The sequence below is a fragment of the Phyllostomus discolor genome, chromosome 6, assembly GCF_004126475.2.
Source record: "Phyllostomus discolor isolate MPI-MPIP mPhyDis1 chromosome 6, mPhyDis1.pri.v3, whole genome shotgun sequence".
Classification (NCBI taxonomy): Eukaryota; Metazoa; Chordata; class Mammalia; order Chiroptera; family Phyllostomidae; genus Phyllostomus; species Phyllostomus discolor.
The window spans coordinates 63,968,069-63,987,168 of record NC_040908.2 but is presented as its reverse complement, the minus strand read 5'-3'; the positions used below and the strand labels follow the sequence as shown (position 1 = coordinate 63,987,168).

The 19,100-nt window shown below is 44.2% G+C and overlaps 1 protein-coding gene across 1 annotated transcript in view; it reads left to right on the top strand.

Moving 5' to 3' along the window:
• Positions 1-19,100, top strand: part of MERTK (MER proto-oncogene, tyrosine kinase) — a 96,947-nt gene that overhangs the window by 48,340 nt on the left and 29,507 nt on the right. The window contains exons 5-8 of the mRNA XM_028517144.2: positions 114-200; positions 2,816-2,931; positions 6,238-6,421; positions 15,776-15,927. Coding sequence (XP_028372945.1) covers positions 114-200; positions 2,816-2,931; positions 6,238-6,421; positions 15,776-15,927 — 539 coding nt within the window. The remainder of the gene's footprint in view (positions 1-113; positions 201-2,815; positions 2,932-6,237; positions 6,422-15,775; positions 15,928-19,100) is intronic.

Genomic DNA, 19,100 nt, shown 5'->3' with positions numbered 1-19,100 from the left:
TATGGCTTGAGGCAATGAACCAGGAAGTGAAAGCATGCCCAGACACCCGCAGGGTTCTGTGGAGCGGTGGCCGGGTTTTCTGCTGGTGGTCTCATGGTCTCCTTCCGCTTCAGGTCTGACCGAGACGGCGGTCTTCAGCTGCGAGGCCCACAATGACAAGGGGCTGACCGTGTCCAAGGGCATACAGGTCAACATCAAAGGTGAGAAGCAGAGCCTGTCCCTTGAGCGTGTTCGGGAGTTGGGTGCAGGGGACAGCTGAAGCCCAGGCGTCCCCACTGACTGCCTCTGTGAACTTGGACAAGTCACCTGACCTCTCTGGCTTGTGTCCCCTCTCTAAAATGGGGTAATTACAGAACCTACCTGTTCTCAAGGCTAAATGAGATTATATCATTAAAGCACTCACACCAGTGCCCGGCACATAAGTTTGGTAAACATTGGCCAGTTTAGCTCTGCACAGTCTGAGAAGAAAATAGGCTGAAATGTTTACCTTCAGCACCTCAGCCCCCCTTTTCATTTTTCCCTCTTCCAGCCTGAACTAGTTCTGGTCACTCCTTGAAGAGCCCCTGGGGTGGGGGCGGCTGGAGTCCTTGGTCCAGGAGTGGGCTCTGCCCTCCCCAGGGCAGCTGCTGCTGCTGCTGCTTGGAGCTGGGGGACGAGCAGGGCAGGGTCCCTCTTCTGCTCCCATCTTTTTCTCCTCGCCTCCCAGTCCCTCTTGCTTCCTTTAAGCTGGGACACAAGGTAATGGAAGGCTTCTGTGGAGACAGCCCAATCCAATCAGCTGCTTCTTCCTCCTGTTTCTGTGGGATGAAAGGCATTTAAAGCTGAAACTTGCAAAGAAAGGAAAACCCAAATGTAAATACTGCCTTTTTATCCCATTTCAAATCATCTGCCTTACCCACTCTCACAAAAATTCAGGCAAATTCTGTATTTTGGTATTTGTTCTTAATGAGGGGGCATTTTCTAAAAGTTCGTTGGGAGGAAAAAATGAGCCCATCGCACGTCACCGCTGGAGGAGCTATATGACTTCCTTCCTCTGTTCCGAATCCCATCACTGCCGCTTTTAGAGGAAATGTCGGTGATTTCAAAAATGCATGAGTGGGCATAAATACATAAAGCCATTTTCATCAAGTATAAACATCCTAAAAATCCAGAAAAAGTGGAGTACTTCTTTCATTTTTGCTTCTCACAGGATCTCAGCTTTTTAAAAAATAAACCCTATTTCCAAAACTTATGTTCTCAGCTTTTATTTATTTAAAAATCTCTGTCAAAGCAACGAAGACTCCCTTCTTCTAATCTGCTATTAACTATAGTGCCTGTGGCCAAATTTTGATGTGGGAAAGCAGGCATTTTATGGCAGTTCTACAGCTAACCTATTTTGGGGGAGTGAGTCAAACAAAATGCTCCCCCTCCCCCACTCACCAGGCTGCATATCTGCTGGTAAAACTGAAACTACTGAACATGCCACCCAGTGTGCACTTAGCATGGCCCAGGCCTCCCGCCCATCCTGTTACTTCCTTTCCCGCCTCCACGCCTCCCTCAGCCCTTGGCGTGTCAGCTCCCTGAACCTGCACCACAGCCCCTGGAAGAGCGGTGTTACTGCCCCAGCAGTGGAAGAGGGAACTGAGTTTAGAGGGCACCCAGCTGTGCCCTGGGCCATCCGGCCGGCCGGCCAAATGGTGATCAGATGCCCAGTCCCTGCTGGTGCTCACACTGGTCAGCTTGCTGCCCCTCAACCAGCCTCCCGTGTCCTGTTGAGGGACACGAGCCCTGGGATCAGGCAGACCTGGTTCAATTCCAGTTTGCATTCCCCTGCTCTGTGAGCTTTATCAAGTTTTCACTTCCGTGATCCTCAGTTTCCGCGTCTGTGGATGGAGACGGTAAGACGACCTCTCTGATAGGGTTCCAATAATAATGAGATGAGGTGGAGACCATAAAGTGGGGCACATAGTAGGCACACAACATCAGTCATCGTATTTTATTAAAAGTGATTAATTAAGAATTAAATTTAGCCTGGCTGGTGTAGCTCAGTGGATTGAGCTCGGGCTGCGAACCAAAGTGTCGCAGGTTTGATTCCCAGTCAGGGTACATGCCTGGGTTGCAGGCCATGACCCCCAGCAACCACACATTGATTTCTCTCTCTCTCTCTCCCTCCCTTCCCTCTCTAAAAATAAATAAATAAAATCTAAAAAAATAATTAAATTTAGCACAAAAAAGTAAGACCCCCCCAAACTTCAGATTCTTCTTAGATTCTAATTGAAATCCGTGTTCACATCCCATGTGTGGCCGAGGTCATCGCACACTCGTTATGGTCCCCCTAAACACACACGCACACACACACAGACACACGCACACACATACTCCTGGGACCCCTTTCTTCTCTGCACAGGACACTCTTATCCTCTGCTCAATAGGTACCCCAACTCAGGCAAGAGCTCCGCAAGGGCAGGGCTGTGTCTCTTCTCCACGGAGCGCCCAGCAAGGCACCTGCACACTGCAGAACCGTGGGTGTGAGCTCAGTCAAGGAGATGGACGTCTCCACATCCTTTCCAGCTAAAAGCTCTCCCTTCGTCTGTGGTCAGAGAAGCGGGTCTCTGTCCCCCTCCCCACCCCAGGCAGAGCCACCCCATCACTGGAACGCTTGTCTGTAGGTTAATACAGTTGCCCTCAGGCATAGGGTGGCTCTTCTTTAAAACTTGTGTTTAATTTTTCTAATCTTAAGAAATGGTAGGAGGCTTGGTATTAATGTGCCTATTTGGCCGCTTGGCCTCCTGTGTTTTCTAACTGTGCTTGCATGCATGTCTTTGTGTTCATGCAGTCCTGCCCTCCCCACCAGCTGAAGTCAGCCTTCACAACAGGAGCGCACACGGCCTCCTCATCTCCTGGGTCCCGGGCTTCGATGGGTACTCCGAGTTCAGCAATTGCAGCATTCAGGTAAACGAACCTCAACGGTACAGAAGGGAGTCACTATTGGTGTCCTGTAGGTCTCCCTGACTTTTCCTTTCTCCTGCGGATGGGCGCTGAGGGCGTCTCAACACCTCCATTGAGAGTCCTTGACCTCCTCCCACTTCACCGTTCACCTGTGTGCACCATCTATGGTCTTCTGCCCCAGGACGCTGCCTCCCTCCTGTGAGTGGTCAGGGCCCAACCGGGTGGAACCGTGAGGCCAGGGAACATCACTTTTGGCCAGGTCAAAAACACACCCCTAAAGTAGGACTGGCTTGTGACCAGGAGTTCAGGAAGCCAGGTACTCGTCATCCTGGCTCCTCCTGGGCTGGTGTCCATAAAGGACAGGCATGAAGGCAAGAGCTGGGTTATCTTTGCTACTGAATGTAGCACTTTGCCCCTTGCCTGGGAAACCTGAGCCATACAAGCCTTGCAAAGGGTTCACCCATTTTTAAACACTACCTAAAACTGGTATAAAATAGAGGTTAGCCATCCTACAATGATTCCGTGCCGTGATGTAATCTCTGCTCTGAGTGTTAGTTTTGTAAACTTGGAAAGTAACCCTGCTCTTTGTTTCCTGAGTGCCTAAAACAGCCTAGGGGCTTTGCAGACACTGTCTCACTGAAACCCACACAGCACTGCAGGCCCAGAGCCCAGAGGGGCAGGACCAGCTTTGAGGCCGGGATGCTTATGCCACTATCAGTACTCAGAGCCACTTGCACCTCCGTGTGTCAGGAGAGATGTTGGGTGTGGGGACAGGTAGTGAATGCATGCTGATTATCTGCTAAAAATGTAAAGGTGTTCTGCCTGGTATTTTATCATACAGTATGGTCAGGATTTGTTCTTAGTTTCATAAATGCCTGGTCCGATTAGTCAAAAACATGTTAATCTGACACAGGCCATTTATACCCTCACCTTAAGGAAGTGACTTCCAAAGAATTTTGGGTTGACAGCCAGATGTTTTTAATACCAAATGGGGTCAGTTCCCCACCCCTCACTGCCTTCCACTGTTGTCTAACAGCTGCCCTTGCTTTGAAGAAGGAAAACACGCATTGTCCCCCTAGTAGTCTGCACCCATACCCTGCCACCCCCCACCTTGCTTAGTCCTTGCCCAGCGTCACTTGTAAACCTCCCAAGTCCTGGTAAGTGTCAAGAATTCTGGTTGTGTCTACAAAGTCCTCACTAGGAATACTTCTTAACAGTTTTTTTGGAGATTATATTTCACATACCATAGAATTCACTCATTTAAAGCATACAGTTCGGTGGTTCTTAGTCACAGCATTGGGCAGCCCTCGCTGCTGTCTCTTTGTGTCTGTATCAAAAAGAGATAGTGGGCTGTAGTTTTCTTGTGTTGGCTGCTTCTGGTTTCACTATGTGGGTGATGCTGGCCTTGTGAAATAGGTGTTCCTCCTTTACTATTTCTTGGAAGAGTTTGTGGAAGGTTGCTCTACCTTCTTTCTAAATATCTGGTAGAAATCACAGGAGAAGCCATCTGGTCCTAATATAACTGGGCCCTTTGTTTTCTCCTGCACTGCTAACAGGGTTAGTCAGGACTGTCTTGAGAAGTTAAAATTTATATTCTGCAGATTAATAATATATTCCATTTCTAAAGGAACCAAGGATAGTTTTGTAGTCAGTTCCGAGTCCGTTACAGTTTTAAACTCTGACTCGGTAACAAATGAATGTTCTGGCCGAGATTCAGATCCATGCCGCAGCAGGACACGCCCTCCCACTTCCTAAGGTCCTGACACCAATCCCTTTCTTCACCCATTTTTGGGCTGCATATTCCAGGTCTATTTTTAACTCTGCCATGTACTTCTTGCTGTTTCATCCCCTCTTTTCCCCCAGTACCCACTGAGCAGGGCTGTTATAGACCTTGTCGTCTTCCAGGAACGTGCTCTCAAGGGGTGTCTTGTGCCTGGAAATGCTCTACACATTGCTCCCAAAATGGGTGGCTGGGAACCACAGGTCTCCTCCACCTTAGTTTATGTGGTTGGCCACCGGAAAGGAAGTGCTTACTCTAAAGTGAAGAAACAAAGTGGTTTCTGCCAATAGCCACCACCGAGATGAACTAGTAGCTCGCTGTAGCTCTTCAAGCCAGCTGGTGCTTCTTGTCACCCAGCGAGGTCTCTGATTGTTAGTCGGAGGTCAGGCTCAGCCCCAGCACCTCCCGTGAGGTGTCGCTAGTGGATTTGGAATTCGAAATGTTACCTGTGGCTCCTTGGCCTAAATTTCAACACCTATATCTTGAAATGACAGTATTGTATATCCACGCCCCACAATTGCCAGCCCATTATTATCAGAAATAAATACAGGGTTTTTGAGTTTTTTCCCGAATTGCTTTTGGTTATTTTTTTATTCAATACTATTTTGTCTTTCTGATTTTATAAGTGCTCTATTTTATAGAAATTTTTTAAATGTGTCGTGAAAAAACACTCCCCAGTTTCCCCATTCCCAGACCGGAGGTGTGCTTCAGGAAACCCAGAGAGATTTTTGCTGGGAATCCCCTCCCCTGCCTGTGCAGACAGAGGGCACCTAGAGAGGGAGGTGGGGAGATGGCAGGGTTTATGGAAGGAAGAGCAAAGAGAAGGAACACAGAGAGAGAGCTGATATGTTTTAAAATGATTTGGAGAAAAGTTTGTTGGGTGAGGTATAAATGGCTCTTTCCTATGTCTCCACACCAAAAAATGCCATAAAGCCTACCTTATCTGTGTTTGCTTTTGGAGTGAACTTACATTGGGGTGGACTGGGGGAAAGAATAATAAACACACTAAAATTCTCCTCAAGGAAGAGCAGAGGGTCCTCAGGACACATGTTGAAAAGATATACAGATTAAAACAAAATCCATTATCCCATCTTCTAAAGTAGGTTTGGAAAAGGTTCCCTTTAAAGGTCTGAATAGCACCTTGGAGGCCGTGTCACCATATGTCTGTTCACTTTGTGCATATTCTGTGAAACAGCTGGAAGAAACCAAGACTTGAGGTGGTTCTGAGAAAGGAAGGGCTATTTCATGATGTATTATAATAATCCTAATATAATGATAATTATTTACTTTGTTGCCTGCCACACTGAGAACACTTATTTTAGGTCCTTTCGCGGGTCCTCCATTGTTGCTCTGGCAGCATGAGTAACAGTCAATAATGCTGGTGGGGACATTGGTGCATGGCCTGGAAGGAAGCAAGCACTTCCTTTCTGTGACAGGAAGGGCCACATGCTCTGGATGCCTGAGAGCCCCACGTCTGACATTCCCACTACCTTACTAATGCCGGGTCCACCTCTTCACTCTTCACTTAGGTCAAGGAAGTTGATCCTCTGAGTAATGGCTCCATCATGATTTTTAACACCTCTGCTTCTCCACCTCTGTATCAAATCGAGCAGCTGCGAGCTCTCGCTAATTACAGCATTGGCGTGTCCTGCAGGAATGAGATTGGCTGGTCTGCGTGGAGCCCTTGGATCCTGGCCAGCACGACCGAAGGAGGTAATTCCTGGCATTCAGTATATTGCTTCTAATGGCATGGGATTAAACAAGTCCCTCCCAGTGGCCTGATTTAGAGTTTAAACTGCTTTGTTTGGTCTTTGTTTCCAGAGGAAATTTTTATTGTGGTGGCCAGTGAAAATAAGAAAGAAACTTAAAAACTACATATAGATATTATTTTTTGGTATAAGAAGATATTAATAGGAGCACATTCTTTATAGCATATATTATTTCAATTAAAATATAACAACAAAAAATGTTATTACTCATAGCATCAAACTCAAGAAAACAAATAAATTTGAAGTTGGCTAACATTCAGCAGACACTGTGTGCATTGTCTCATTAGATCCTCATAGCAGCCCTACACAGTAGGTGATGTTATCTCCATATTTTCTTGCTCATAGCAAATTTCATTTACATCTTTAAACTTTAAAGAATTTTCTGTGTGTTGTTTTTGAGTTCCGAGATTTTTTCCTTGCCTATGAATAGTGGAGTAAATATTGTGTTCTGTTACATTCGAGCCACACAGTCTTCATTCTTCCCAGTGAGAGTTCTAGAGCACGCAGCACCTCTTCTGTGCCCTTAACTCCAGCCCTGCACGGTCAGTGAGCTGGTCTCCGTAGACTGTGTGACACTTCCAGATCAGAGACTGTTAGGGCTTAGTGCTCACAGAAATGGAACGCTAGTGCCTAAATGGTAAGTTGTCTCCTTTTCTCAAATGAGAAAGGAAAACCTTTGAGAACAATTTTTATATGCTGAGTTCCATTTTCAGTGAGTTCAAAATACTTTCTGATTTCTTCTTTGCCCATTAGTTATTCAGGTATGTATCTTAGTTTTCGAATATTTAGGGGGTTTTCTGGAGATCTGTATTTTGATTTCTAATTTTATTTTGTTGGGTCTGGAGAACATAATTCATTGAAACTCATTTTATGGTCCGTAATATGGTCTGTCTTGATAAATGTTTGCTGTGCACGTGGAGAGAAATGTGTATTCTGCTTGTATTAGATGGTGTACTCTATAAATGTCATCTTGTTGAAGTTGATTGATCATGTTTTTCAAATTGTATCTTTATTGATTTTCTTCCTACTTCTATCAATTACTTAGAAAGAAGCATTGAAATCTGCGGTTATAACTGTGGTTTTATCTATATCTATTTGCAGTTCTCTAGCAGGTTTTGTTTTAAATGTCTTGAAGCTCTGTTATTTTTTGCATAAATGTTAAAATTGCTATGTTCTCCTAATAAATTGTCTTATCATTATGAAATTATTTTCTTTATCCTTGGTAATATCCTCTGTGAAGTCTACTTTATCTGATATTATAATAGCCATTTTAGCTTTTCATTCCATGGTATATCTTTGTTTCATCCTTATTTTTAACTTAATTCCATCTTCATATTTAAAATGGGTTTCATTTAGGAAATATATACTTGAGTCTTGCTTTTGAATCCATTCACAATCTCTGCCTTTAAGTTGGGGTATTTAATCCATTAAAACGTAATGTGATTATTCATATTGTCTTGCTCATAGCAAATTTCATTTACATCTTTAAACTTTATGTTTAAAAGTTAGGTTGAAATCTATCACATTTTTATTTGTTTTATCTATAGTTCCCTTTTTCTTCCTTCTTTTGGGTTAATGGAATATTTTTACTCTATTTTATCTCCTTTGTTGGCTTATTAGCTGTAACTCTTGTTTCCTGTTTTTCTTGTGGTTGCTTTAGGCTTGATAGCATACCTGTTTAACTTATCACTGTTTACCTTCAGCACCGTTACACCTCGTCATGTGTTGTGCAGGAGCCTTCAAACAGTATGTGCTTCCATGTGCTCCTCCTGATATTTGCACAATTGCTGTTATCCATTTTAGTTTTACATACGTTATAAATCCACATGACATTGTGATTATTTCTGTTCAATCTGTAAGTTTTTAAGTATTTTTGATTGATTATGCTATTACAGTTTTCCCAATTCCCCCACTTTATCCCCGCCTCCAGCATTCCCCCACTTAGTTCATGTCCATGGGTTATACATATAAGTTCTTTGAGTCCTCTGTTTGCTATACCATTTTTATCTCTCCCCATCTATTTTATGCCTACTAATTATTCTGCGTCTTCCCTGAACCTTTTCCCCCCTATTCCTTCCTTCCCCTTCCCCATTGAACTCCCTCTGTGTGATGTCCATTTCTCTGGTTCTGTTCCTGTTCTGGTTGTTTGCTTAGTTTTTGTTATTGTTGTTTTTCTTTTCTTTTAGGTTCATTTATTGATAGTCGTGAATTTGTTGTCATTTTATTGTGCATATTTTTTATCTTCTTTTTCTTAGATAAGTCCCTTTAATGTTTCATATAATAATGGCTTGGTGATGATGAACTCCTTTAACTTGACCTTATCTGGGAAGCACTTTATCTGCCCTTCCATTCTAAATGATAGCTTTGCTGGTAGAGTAATCTTGGATGTAGGTCCTTGCTTTTCATGATTTCAAATATTTCTTTCCAGCCCCTTCTTGCCTGTAAGATTTCTTTGGAGAAATCAGCTGACAGTCTGATGGGAACTCCTTTGTAGTTAACTGTCTCCTTTTCTCTTGCTGCTTTTAGGATTTTCTCATCTTTAATCTCGGGTAATGTAATTATGATGTACCTTGCTGTGTGCTTCCTTGGGTCCAACTTCTTTGGGACTCTCTGGGCTTCCTGGACTTCCCAGAAGTCTATTCGTTTGCCAGATTGGGGAAGTTTTCCTTTATTATTTTTTCAAATAAGTTTTCAATTTCTTACTGTTGTTCTTCTCCTTCTGGCACCCCTATAATGTGGATATGGGAACATTTCAGGTTGTCCCAGAGGTTTGTAAGAATCTTCATTTTTTTTTAAATTCTTATTTCTGCATTCTGATCTGGTGGGATATTTATTTCTTCCTTTTGTTCCAAATCATTGCTTTGACTCCTGGTTCCCTTCCTGTCACAGTTGGTCCCCTGAATATTTTGCTTTATTTCACTTTGGGTATCTTTTATTTGTTCTTTCATTTTTCAACCAAGCTGAGTCAGTTTTGCGAGCATTTTGATTACCAGGGCTTTAAATTCTTCATTAGATAGGTTGGCAATCTCCTTATCACTTAGTTTTAAGGTTTTGCTCTGTTCTTTCTTTTGGGCCATATTTCTTTGTCTCCATGCAGCTGCTAGGTTGTAAGGGGGCAGGGCCTTAAGGGTTCACCAGATGGGGCAACCCTCCTTGCTGTGGTGCTGCCTGTGGGGGAGGGGCCAGAGAGGGAACAGTGCTCGTCTCTAGTGCACTTTTCAGGGAACTCTCGAACTCGTGTCAGACTGGGAGAAACTCCCACGGCAGCAACCCCAGCCTTAGCCCACAGTCAGCTCTGAGTCTCAGTTTTCCCCCTAAGTCAGCCCGGCCCACACAACCCACAGAGCTCGGCAGCCAGCCCTGCCCCTCAGCCACCTCACCTCAGTTTTTCTGAGTTGCCCTGAGCTGACCTCGACCTTACTGTAGGTCTGGTTGTTCTGGTTGAGTTTTTCTTTAATTCCATGGTTGTTGGAGTTCCATGCAGTTTGATTTCCTGGTGCTTCTGGTTGTTTATTGATTTTAGATTAGTTGTTATCCTCCTTTTGGTTGTGCAAGGAAGTGAAGGGTTTCTACCTAATGCCTCCATCTTGGCTAGAACTCCAATCAGTAAGTTTTCTAGGGTGACTTATATAATTAGAAAAAAACATATATACCCATAAAGTTACCATTTCTAATTTTACTCATTTATTGATATAGACCCACATTTTCATGCAGCATCACTTTCTTTCCTAAAGGCCTTCATCATTTTTTACACTATGGATCTGGTGAGGCTGAGCTTCTGCATGTCTGAGGAAAATCTTTATTTTACCTTTGATGTATTTCTTTTGCCTTTGTTTTTGAAAGATATTTTTACTAGATATAGGATTCTGGGTTCATTTTTCTTTTTTACCTTTCAGTACTTTAAAAATGTTGTATCACTGCCTTCTTGCTTGAATTATTTCTATTAAGAAATCTATAGTAGTCTTTATTTGTTCCTCTGTATGCAATGTATCTGCATGTATTTGTCTCTGATTTTCCCTCTGTTATTGACTTTGAGCAATTTGTGATGTGCTTTGGTATAATTTTTTTTAATCCTCACCAGAGGATGTGCTTATTGATCTAAGAGAGGGAGATAGGGAGGGAGTAGGATAGAAACAGAAACATCTATGTGAGAAACATCATTGGTTGCCTCTCCCATGCACCCTAACCAGGGACTAAACCTGCAACCTAGGCATGTGCCCTGACCAGGAATCAAACCCATGACTTTTCAGTTTACAGGACGATGCTCCAACCAACTGAGCCACACCAGCTGGTATAATTTTTTTATAGTGCTTATACTTGTGGGTCATCGAATTTCTTGGATCTCTGTGTTTATGGCTTGCATCCAATTTGTAAAGACTTTAGCAATTGCTTTTTCAAATATTTTTTCTGTTCCCACCCCTCTCCTTCTAAAAGGACTCCAATTACATATATGCAAGATCTGTCCAGAAAGTACCCAGCCATGTACTATGAAAAAGAGACATTTATTGAAGAAGATACAAGAAACATTGTACATAGGACAATGATACCTCAGTCTCCTTCAAAGTAGACACCTTGACACCTCACACAGTTCTCCTAATTGCCATCAGCTACCATGTCATATTTTCCTGAATCTCATCAATAGTCTGAAAGCTCTTCCCTTTCAAAGATTATTTTAGTTTTTGGAAAAGCCAGAAGTCACAGTCCACCAATTCTGGGCTGTAGGAGGACTGAGTCACATAGGTGATTTTGATGTTTTGCCAAAAAGTCTGCATGAGACCTGATGCAGGAGCAGGCGCAATGTTGTGATGAAGCTGCCAATCACCATAGCTGTGGGCTTCTGAATCATCCAAATAGTTTCTGGAAAGGAATGTTCAAGCTTAACGCAAAATTTAATGAATATTTGTTGCTCTACTCAGTCATTTTGAATGTGATGGCCACACAGTACACATGGTCACTCAATGGTGCCTACAACCCCCACTGACTAGTACAGTGAAGTCATCATTTTCATGCACGTGCATTCTGGTCCACTCTCCTTGCTGCGAGGTTACACTGACGTCATGTAAACTATTCTCGTCATATTAAATCTTTCATGTTTGTGATGCGTGTGGGTCACCGGCCAGCAGTGACCACAGAACGCTGCAGATGGCTCGCTGAAAAACACGCGAGAAAAAAACATGCACAGAGACAAACTAGTTTCTGTGGGGAAGTAGGGACGAAATGGCCACCCCCCCCCCCCCAGTGGGGAGCACGCCGATTTACCATCCATACCTGCTTTTATTGGGCTCATTTTGCATAATAATTCAGGTAAAGTACAGTACTCATCAGGGGGAAGTAAGGAACTATAGAAAACAAGGAACTCTGCCAGTCTATTTTGAGTCGGGGTCAAAGAGCTGTAAGACTTTGAGGAGCAAACTAACTTCCTCCTTGGACCCTTCTCATTCAACTGAGAGCATTCTAAACAAAGAAGGTTTCACAGTAATTTACATATTCTTTCTTAGGCCTGATCACCCGGGGAATCCGCCCTTTTCAGCACAGGGCTGCACCACCCTGTCATTGTTTCAGGCTTAGGTGGAGCAAGGGAACTAAGGCAACCAAGAGATAAGGAGATTTTCTCCCAGACGATGAGGACTCAGGCTATGTCAAAGCCGAGGAGTGAGGGTCCATCACCCCCTTTTGCTGCAGCCCCCCAAGTCCTTCTTTTGGGGGGGCCTCCCAAAGTGACTGTGCCTGTCTTAGGTCGTTCCCCCCTTGGGGAATCTTACCCGTCTTTGGCTAACTGACCAAGCTTTTCGGAGTTCAGTTATGAATAAAGCAGCAGAAGCAGCATTCCTGCCAGGGAAATAAGCTTTTGTTTCCTTGCTGGCTTACAGTTCCAAGAGCGTTCTCTTAGCCTTAGCCTAGGCGGGGGTTTCAGCTCATGATACCAGTCAGGGCAGTTCCCAACAGTTTGTACTTAACTTTTGGATCACATGGAATGCAGTTGTAATAACTATTTTAATGTCCTTGCTAATTCTAACATCTGTGTTATTTCTAGGGCAGTTTTAATGGATTCATTTTATATTCGTGTTATGTAGAGGACTTTGCAATTTTTTTGTGTAGCTAGTAATCTTTGACTGAATTCTTGACAATGTGAGTTCAACCTTGTGGGGTACTAGGTATTTTTATATTCCTGTAAGTATTAAGCTGTTTGGGGGGACATTGTTAAACTATTGGAAAGAGTTTGATCCTTTTGGATCTTGCTTTTCAGACCTGTGAGGCAGGGCGAGAACAGTGCTCACTCTGTCGAGTCCGCTGTTACTCACTGGTGAGAAGAGACCACTGTGTGTGCTCTGCCCGGTTCTCCTTGACTCGTCAGATTTCCCCATCTGATAGTGGAGAATAGATATGACTCCCAGCCCTGAGTGAGGCCCAGGCACTGTTATCTTTAATTCTCTTGTGTATTGCTTTCCTGTCCCCCTCCAGAGTCATCCTCGTGACTCTGTAGCCTTCTCCCAGGAGTTTGTCTTTCTTGGTTCACTCCCTCATTTTCATGGAATGCATTGTCAAGGGGAAAATATTGCTCCAGGGAAAGTATGTATAAAATATAAAAACTGTGGGAACTTGCATGTCTTTATGTCATACTGAAGTGATAGTTTTTCCTAATACAGAATTTTATGTTGGAAATTATTTTCTCTCAAAATTTGAAAACTATTTCTGCATTGTTTTTGATCTTCAAGAGTTACTGTGGAGAACTCTGATATGTTTTCTCCATGAACTGTTTAATTTGTTTTTTAAAATACTTTTTCTGTAATTGTGGGGCCATGATGGGCTGTGATGTGGAATTCGTTTGTCATCATCATGACCTTTAAGTGGCCCTTTTGACCTAGAAATGCAAGTGTTTTGGTTTTGAGACTTTTTCTGAAACATTTTTTTCTTTGAAAATGTTCTGTTTTTCTGTCCAGAAATTGTATTAGACAGTTGTTGGACCTCTTTGACGGCTTCCTCAATTTTCTTTTCTCAAATTGACCTCTTAAATTTTTATCCCACTCTTTTGGAGGTTGGCTAGATTTCTTTTCTAATTCTTCTATTAAATACTTTATTTTATCATATTGCTAATTTCAAGAGTTTTCTATTTCACTGACAATTTCTTTTTCCGTTCTCATGTATGAGAACCTTTACCTATCTTTGGGTATATTCAATATCATGTGTTTGTTGCTTCAGTTTTCTCCAGTTCCCTACATTGGCTCTGTCTCCTCTGACCCCCTCCCCTGTGTGTCCTTTGGTCCTGGCTTCCTTGACCTCTGCTGATCGTCCACTGGCCACTCCTACTGAAAAGTGCAGAACCAGCAATTTGATTGGATGCTCTGAGACTGTGGGTGGGGTTTGTAGACATCACTGTCAGGTGATTGGGCAGTGACCTTAAGTGTTTGGGTTAGGATATCCCCAAGTGTCAATATTGGCTTTCTTTCCTCTGGGACTTCTCACTTTCTCTAAAAAAGAAGTCTCCTGTTCGCTGCCTCATGAATAACAGCCAGGTAAGGAAGACAGGTAAGGTGGAGTCGTCCTCATTCAGGGCACAGACTTTTACTTATTTCCCCACTTGCCAGTCTAGCCCCTCTCCTGCTTCCATTCTATTGGTACTCTTGAGTCCATAGGCATCTCAGTTCATACAATAAGGTATCCTGCCTCCTGTGGGAATTTGAGGGAGATCCTGCCAGGTGTGCGGGAATAGGTTAGAGGAATCTCAAGGACTAACAACTTCTGTATCAAACTGTCAGTCTTCCAGTTTGAGTACCTGGGCCCACAGCTTCTGAGTCTCTCCTGGTGCTTTTGGCAGAATTAGCTTACTGAGTTAATTACACCTTCTTTGTTTCTTTTTCAGCTTTCAATTATATGTTGAAATTTCTCTTCCACTGTTGACTCCTCTTAACCTTACGAGTTTATACTGTTTTAAATTCCTTACTATCATCATAGAGGGATCTTCAGAGGAGCAGATGTAAGGACATGTTGAGTGGGCCACGTTTATCCATAAATTCCACAGCAGATTTGGAAGTGTGAGTCATTTCACAGATGCAGCTTCAGCCGTATGACGTGTCCTGTGCTGAAATTCCCCCCAGCTGCTCCTGGGCCAGCAGAGATGAAGGTTAGGGTTCCCTCTTCTTTCCCTGTCAGGCGTATTAGAAATATGCGACCACAGGCAACAATGTGGTATATATTATTCCAATTGTCTTTATTCTTTTATATATATAAAACACTTTAAATTTCTAAAATACTCATTGGTTACACTTTTTAGCCATTTGATCTTTACCTCCATTAGATATTTTTTCATATCAATACACATGATCTACCTTTTTTCTTTACCAGCCAAATTGTAAGGTGTCCGTTGGAAAAATGTATCAAAATTTATTCATTATATCACTATTGTTGACTGACTACATTTATTCCTTTTTGTCACTTTTTTGTTTCAATGAATATAATGCTACCCACAAGAGAATTTTTATAGATAAAATTCCTGGAAATAAAATACTTGGTAAAAGAGCATACTATTTTCCATTTTGATAAATATAATCAAGGTTCCTCCCTCCCAAAAAGAATGTAGTAGTGACCTTGACCTGTTTCCCAATATACGTTGTATGTACATACTTTCCAAAGTGCTTTAACTTTCATTATCCTTGTGAGAAGATGATGTCTTGACATAACTAGGTGTGTGCCTTAGGAGAATCTACTAGAAACAGGAGAGTGAAAACCAGGCTAAATGCTGTGTCCTGACCCCTAGCCTAGTAATTAACATTTGAGCCTCAGATCTACACTAATGAGACGTCTTATACACAGACAGTAATGTCCTGACTGACTAGTTCTCTTCAGACCATTGGTCACCTGCCTCTGGACGTTAAAGTGGTGGTTTCCTTCTGAGGTATGCGGAGTTCCCTGCCGTGTGCGTCTCACATGACACAGACTTCATGTCCACTTGGTCTGGTTGACCTTCTGCCCCTCAGGTTTCTGATAGAGGACACTGTTCAAGTGTGTCTGCTTTGCTTCCCCCGGGGGAGCCCAGGTGCCCGCACCCCCTGCCCCATACTGCCTTCCCTGTCTTCCTCTTCCTTGATCTTTTAGTTTGGAAAGGGCTGACTTTTCCAAACTCATGTGCTACCTCAATGGCCCTTGACTGAAAAGAGGGTGAAAATGTGCTGTTTGTCTCAGTCTCATTTGAGTGCCTTCCTGGAATGTGTGAAAACAAAACATTCAGAAACCAAGAAGAGACTGAGTCTCTGTGTGCTTTTCTTTGTGGTTCCTCATCCTTCTCTCCGTTTCCTTTTAGCCCCATCGGTAGCACCGTTGAATGTCACTGTGTTTCTGAATGAATCTGCTAACAAGCTGGACGTCAGGTGGATCAAGCCTCCAATTCATCAGCAGAACGGGGACCTGGTGGGCTACCGGGTGTCCCACGTGTGGCAGAGTGCCGATGCTTCCGTAAGTCTGAGCGCCGACAGAGCGTGTCTGTCTCCTCTGATTTGCTGGCTTAATACTATATTAGAAGCTTCGTTTTGTTGTGAGAATTCCAGGTGTTACTGAGATAGGCAAGGCAACTTTCAGTGGGGTATGGAGATCATAAATTAGAGGTGACTGAATAGTTAATAAAATGTCAAGGAATCTTTGGCATTTCCTCATTACTCATTTATCCATTCATTTATTTATTCAGTATATATCTGTAGAACTCATCTTTGTTATCGCCTGATTTCTGCCTTCGGGGAGCTTGGGCTCTCGTAGGTAGACGTGTGCACTCACTACCCACATAAACGAAGCAGGTGGTTGAGAAACTTCAGGGCTTAGCAGGCCAGCAATTCATAACCTCTTAAAATTCCAGGGAACACTTTTCTTAAGAAGACTATCAGAGAAGAACCAGCCACACAGAAAATAGCAAAGGGTACCAGACCCTGAAGAAGGGGGCTCAGCAAACAACACGCTGCCTTGACACATCTCCATAGGAGATGAAATTAGACACAAGTCTGAACCAATCAGAGCAAAGTGTTTGTCACCCACAGCACAGCAGACAGCAGCAGCAGCAGCTTGGTGTGTGAGTTCCCTGGCCCCAAGCTCCTTGGAGCTCTGCAATGGGCCCATTTACTGAGGGTTCTCAGGCTGGCAGCTCGGCACCCTGTTCGGCGAGAACAAACAGCCCATGCGCTGTACAGTTGGTAGTGGTCTCACCGCTGCCACTGTGACCGACTTCACTGCCTCTGCGACCAGGCCCAGTATGGCTCAGGGTCAGGGGTGGTTAGGCCTTGCAGTTTGCCTGCTCAGCAAGGATATGCAAGGACACTCGGGCCCGTGCGCATGCCTCTCCAGTAAAGGTGGTACTTGATCTGGGTTTGGAGTAATCCCAGATGATGGAGGAATTCCAGAGGGAGAAAGATAACAAGAGACGAGGCACAATGTGACAGCTTTCAGGGATCGTGACTCACTCAAGGCCCTGGAACATGAATGCTTGTAGGGGCGTCTAGGGGTGAGGTGTGAGGCGGAGCTGGACCGGAGAGTCACGGCCATGTCTGCAGGACCCTGAGAGTTGGCCAAGGCATCAGACAGAGTTTGGTAGATGGCAAGGGAGCCAATGGGCACCTGGAATTTAGGAGTCCAATTAGAGAGCCGTATATTATGGAGGTGGCTAATATGACTATTACCCTTCCATAAATGAGAAAGTTGAGTTTGTTTAAAGCAGCCTTCAATCTGCCTTCTTTCCACCAGAGCCTACTGCCCACTGGCAGGTCACTCAGAAGCTCACTCCTGCTGCTCACTGAGAATGTAAGGATGACCCTGTCCCTGACCCCTGCGGTGTGACTAGGGGAGGGGCACACTAGCTGGGAGAAGAGGGCAGGGCTCCTGCGGGCATCCTCATCCCTGAAGGCAGCCCTGATTTCTCCTCTTAAGCTCAAGATATAAATATTAATCTCATCTAAAAAATACCTTTCACAGCAACATCCAGGTGAGTGTTTGACCACATGTCTGAGTGCCATTGCTACATAAAATTAACGATGGACATAGTCAGTGAGTGTTGACTGAATAGTAATCTGTGCTGGAACTGGGGGTATGTCAATGTGTCAGAATGTCAGGTGCCCCCCATTTTATCAACAGAGATGGCACATCCTCTGTAGTGCAGTAAGGACTGTCTGGTGTAAATGCTAGCTTCTTTGCACAATAGCAAACAAAAAGCAGAAGGGTCTACGTGTGAAATTGTGACTGCTGCCCTAAGTACCAGCCAGTGTCCTTCCAGTGGGGCGACATTTTTAGGGCAGACTCCAGTCAAGCCAGACAGAGTCAAGCCAGACAGACACCCTGACTTGATACCTGTGAGGTGTACTGATCACAGCTATGGTGGGAGCACTTGGCCGAGGACAGAAGTGGGGGGCGCGGCTGAGCAATGAGGCCTGGGTGGAAAGGCCGGGCAGGCCCCAGACAGGCCCCCTTCTCACCTGGGAGAGGAGGAGGGTTGAGGAGATGCTGGCTTCTCTGCGATGGGGTAGATGGAAGTAGCACAGCTTCTTGGCAGGAGAAAGGATGGGGGACAGCCACACCCATGATAACGTCCAAGCTTGTTACAGTCATTTTCAAGCTCTGGTCATTCAACTTTTACCAAAACTGCTGTTTTCCAACAGGACAGTTGAAAGTCATTCTTTTCCTTTTGTTGCCTCAGTTTACCTACCAGGAAGCAGCTGATGGAAATAGAGGGGACAGAAGAGGGCTTAGAAGTCCATGATTTCTCGTGTCTCATAGTAAAGCATTACAGGCTGCTTTTGGCACCAGTCAAACCCTGAGTGAGAGAGTTGCAGCTATGACAGAAGGAGCCTCACCTCCCCAGACTCCCGTCCAAGGGCTTTGTGCGGGTGCCTGTGGATTAGCGGCGTTTGCACTGTGGCTGGGTTGAGGGAATCAAATCTTAGAGGACAGCTCCTTTTCATAATGCTAAATCCTTATGATAGTACAGGAAGGACAATCATTCTGTTTCAATTCAGTGGGAATTTTTTTCCCCTCTGGTTGGCAGAAGGCAGTGATTACCGGCAGACAATTAAGGTCTTTTGTACTCCTCCTCTGGCATGGGTGGCAGCTCCTTCTTTAAAGGGAGACAAGCTGAGGGGCAGGAGAGATGATGCAGCGAGAACAGTGCTGCCACAGTTAGGGCTGTGACCTTTCCAGTCATTGCCTCCTCAGAGATGCTGGGTCATCCCAATGAGATGGTCACTTGCCCTGAAATCATGCTATACTTTGTGCATTGTGATGGTTTGTGACTCTCCAGAAGAGTTAGTGGCCTCCCTTTACTTCGGACAAGTCCTCTGATGCCTCTGAGCTTCCCGCTCATGAGCTGCAACGGAAGGCAAATACAAACACACGAACAGCCAACCCTGGGAGGAGCCTGAAACCCGAAGTGAAGTTGAAATGCCCTCTGCCCCTTCACATCTATTTCTCAGATGCCCTTCATTTCCAAGGAGCAAGAGTTGGGCACAACTTCATCTCTCAAAGTTGTCCTTTCATTTCCATATTTAGAGAACTGTTACTAAATCCACATCTATCATCTTTATGAAGGCAACAGAACTGGATATTTTTCAAAGAGATTCCCAGTCATGGCTCTAATAAGGGTAGTTTTTGTATGC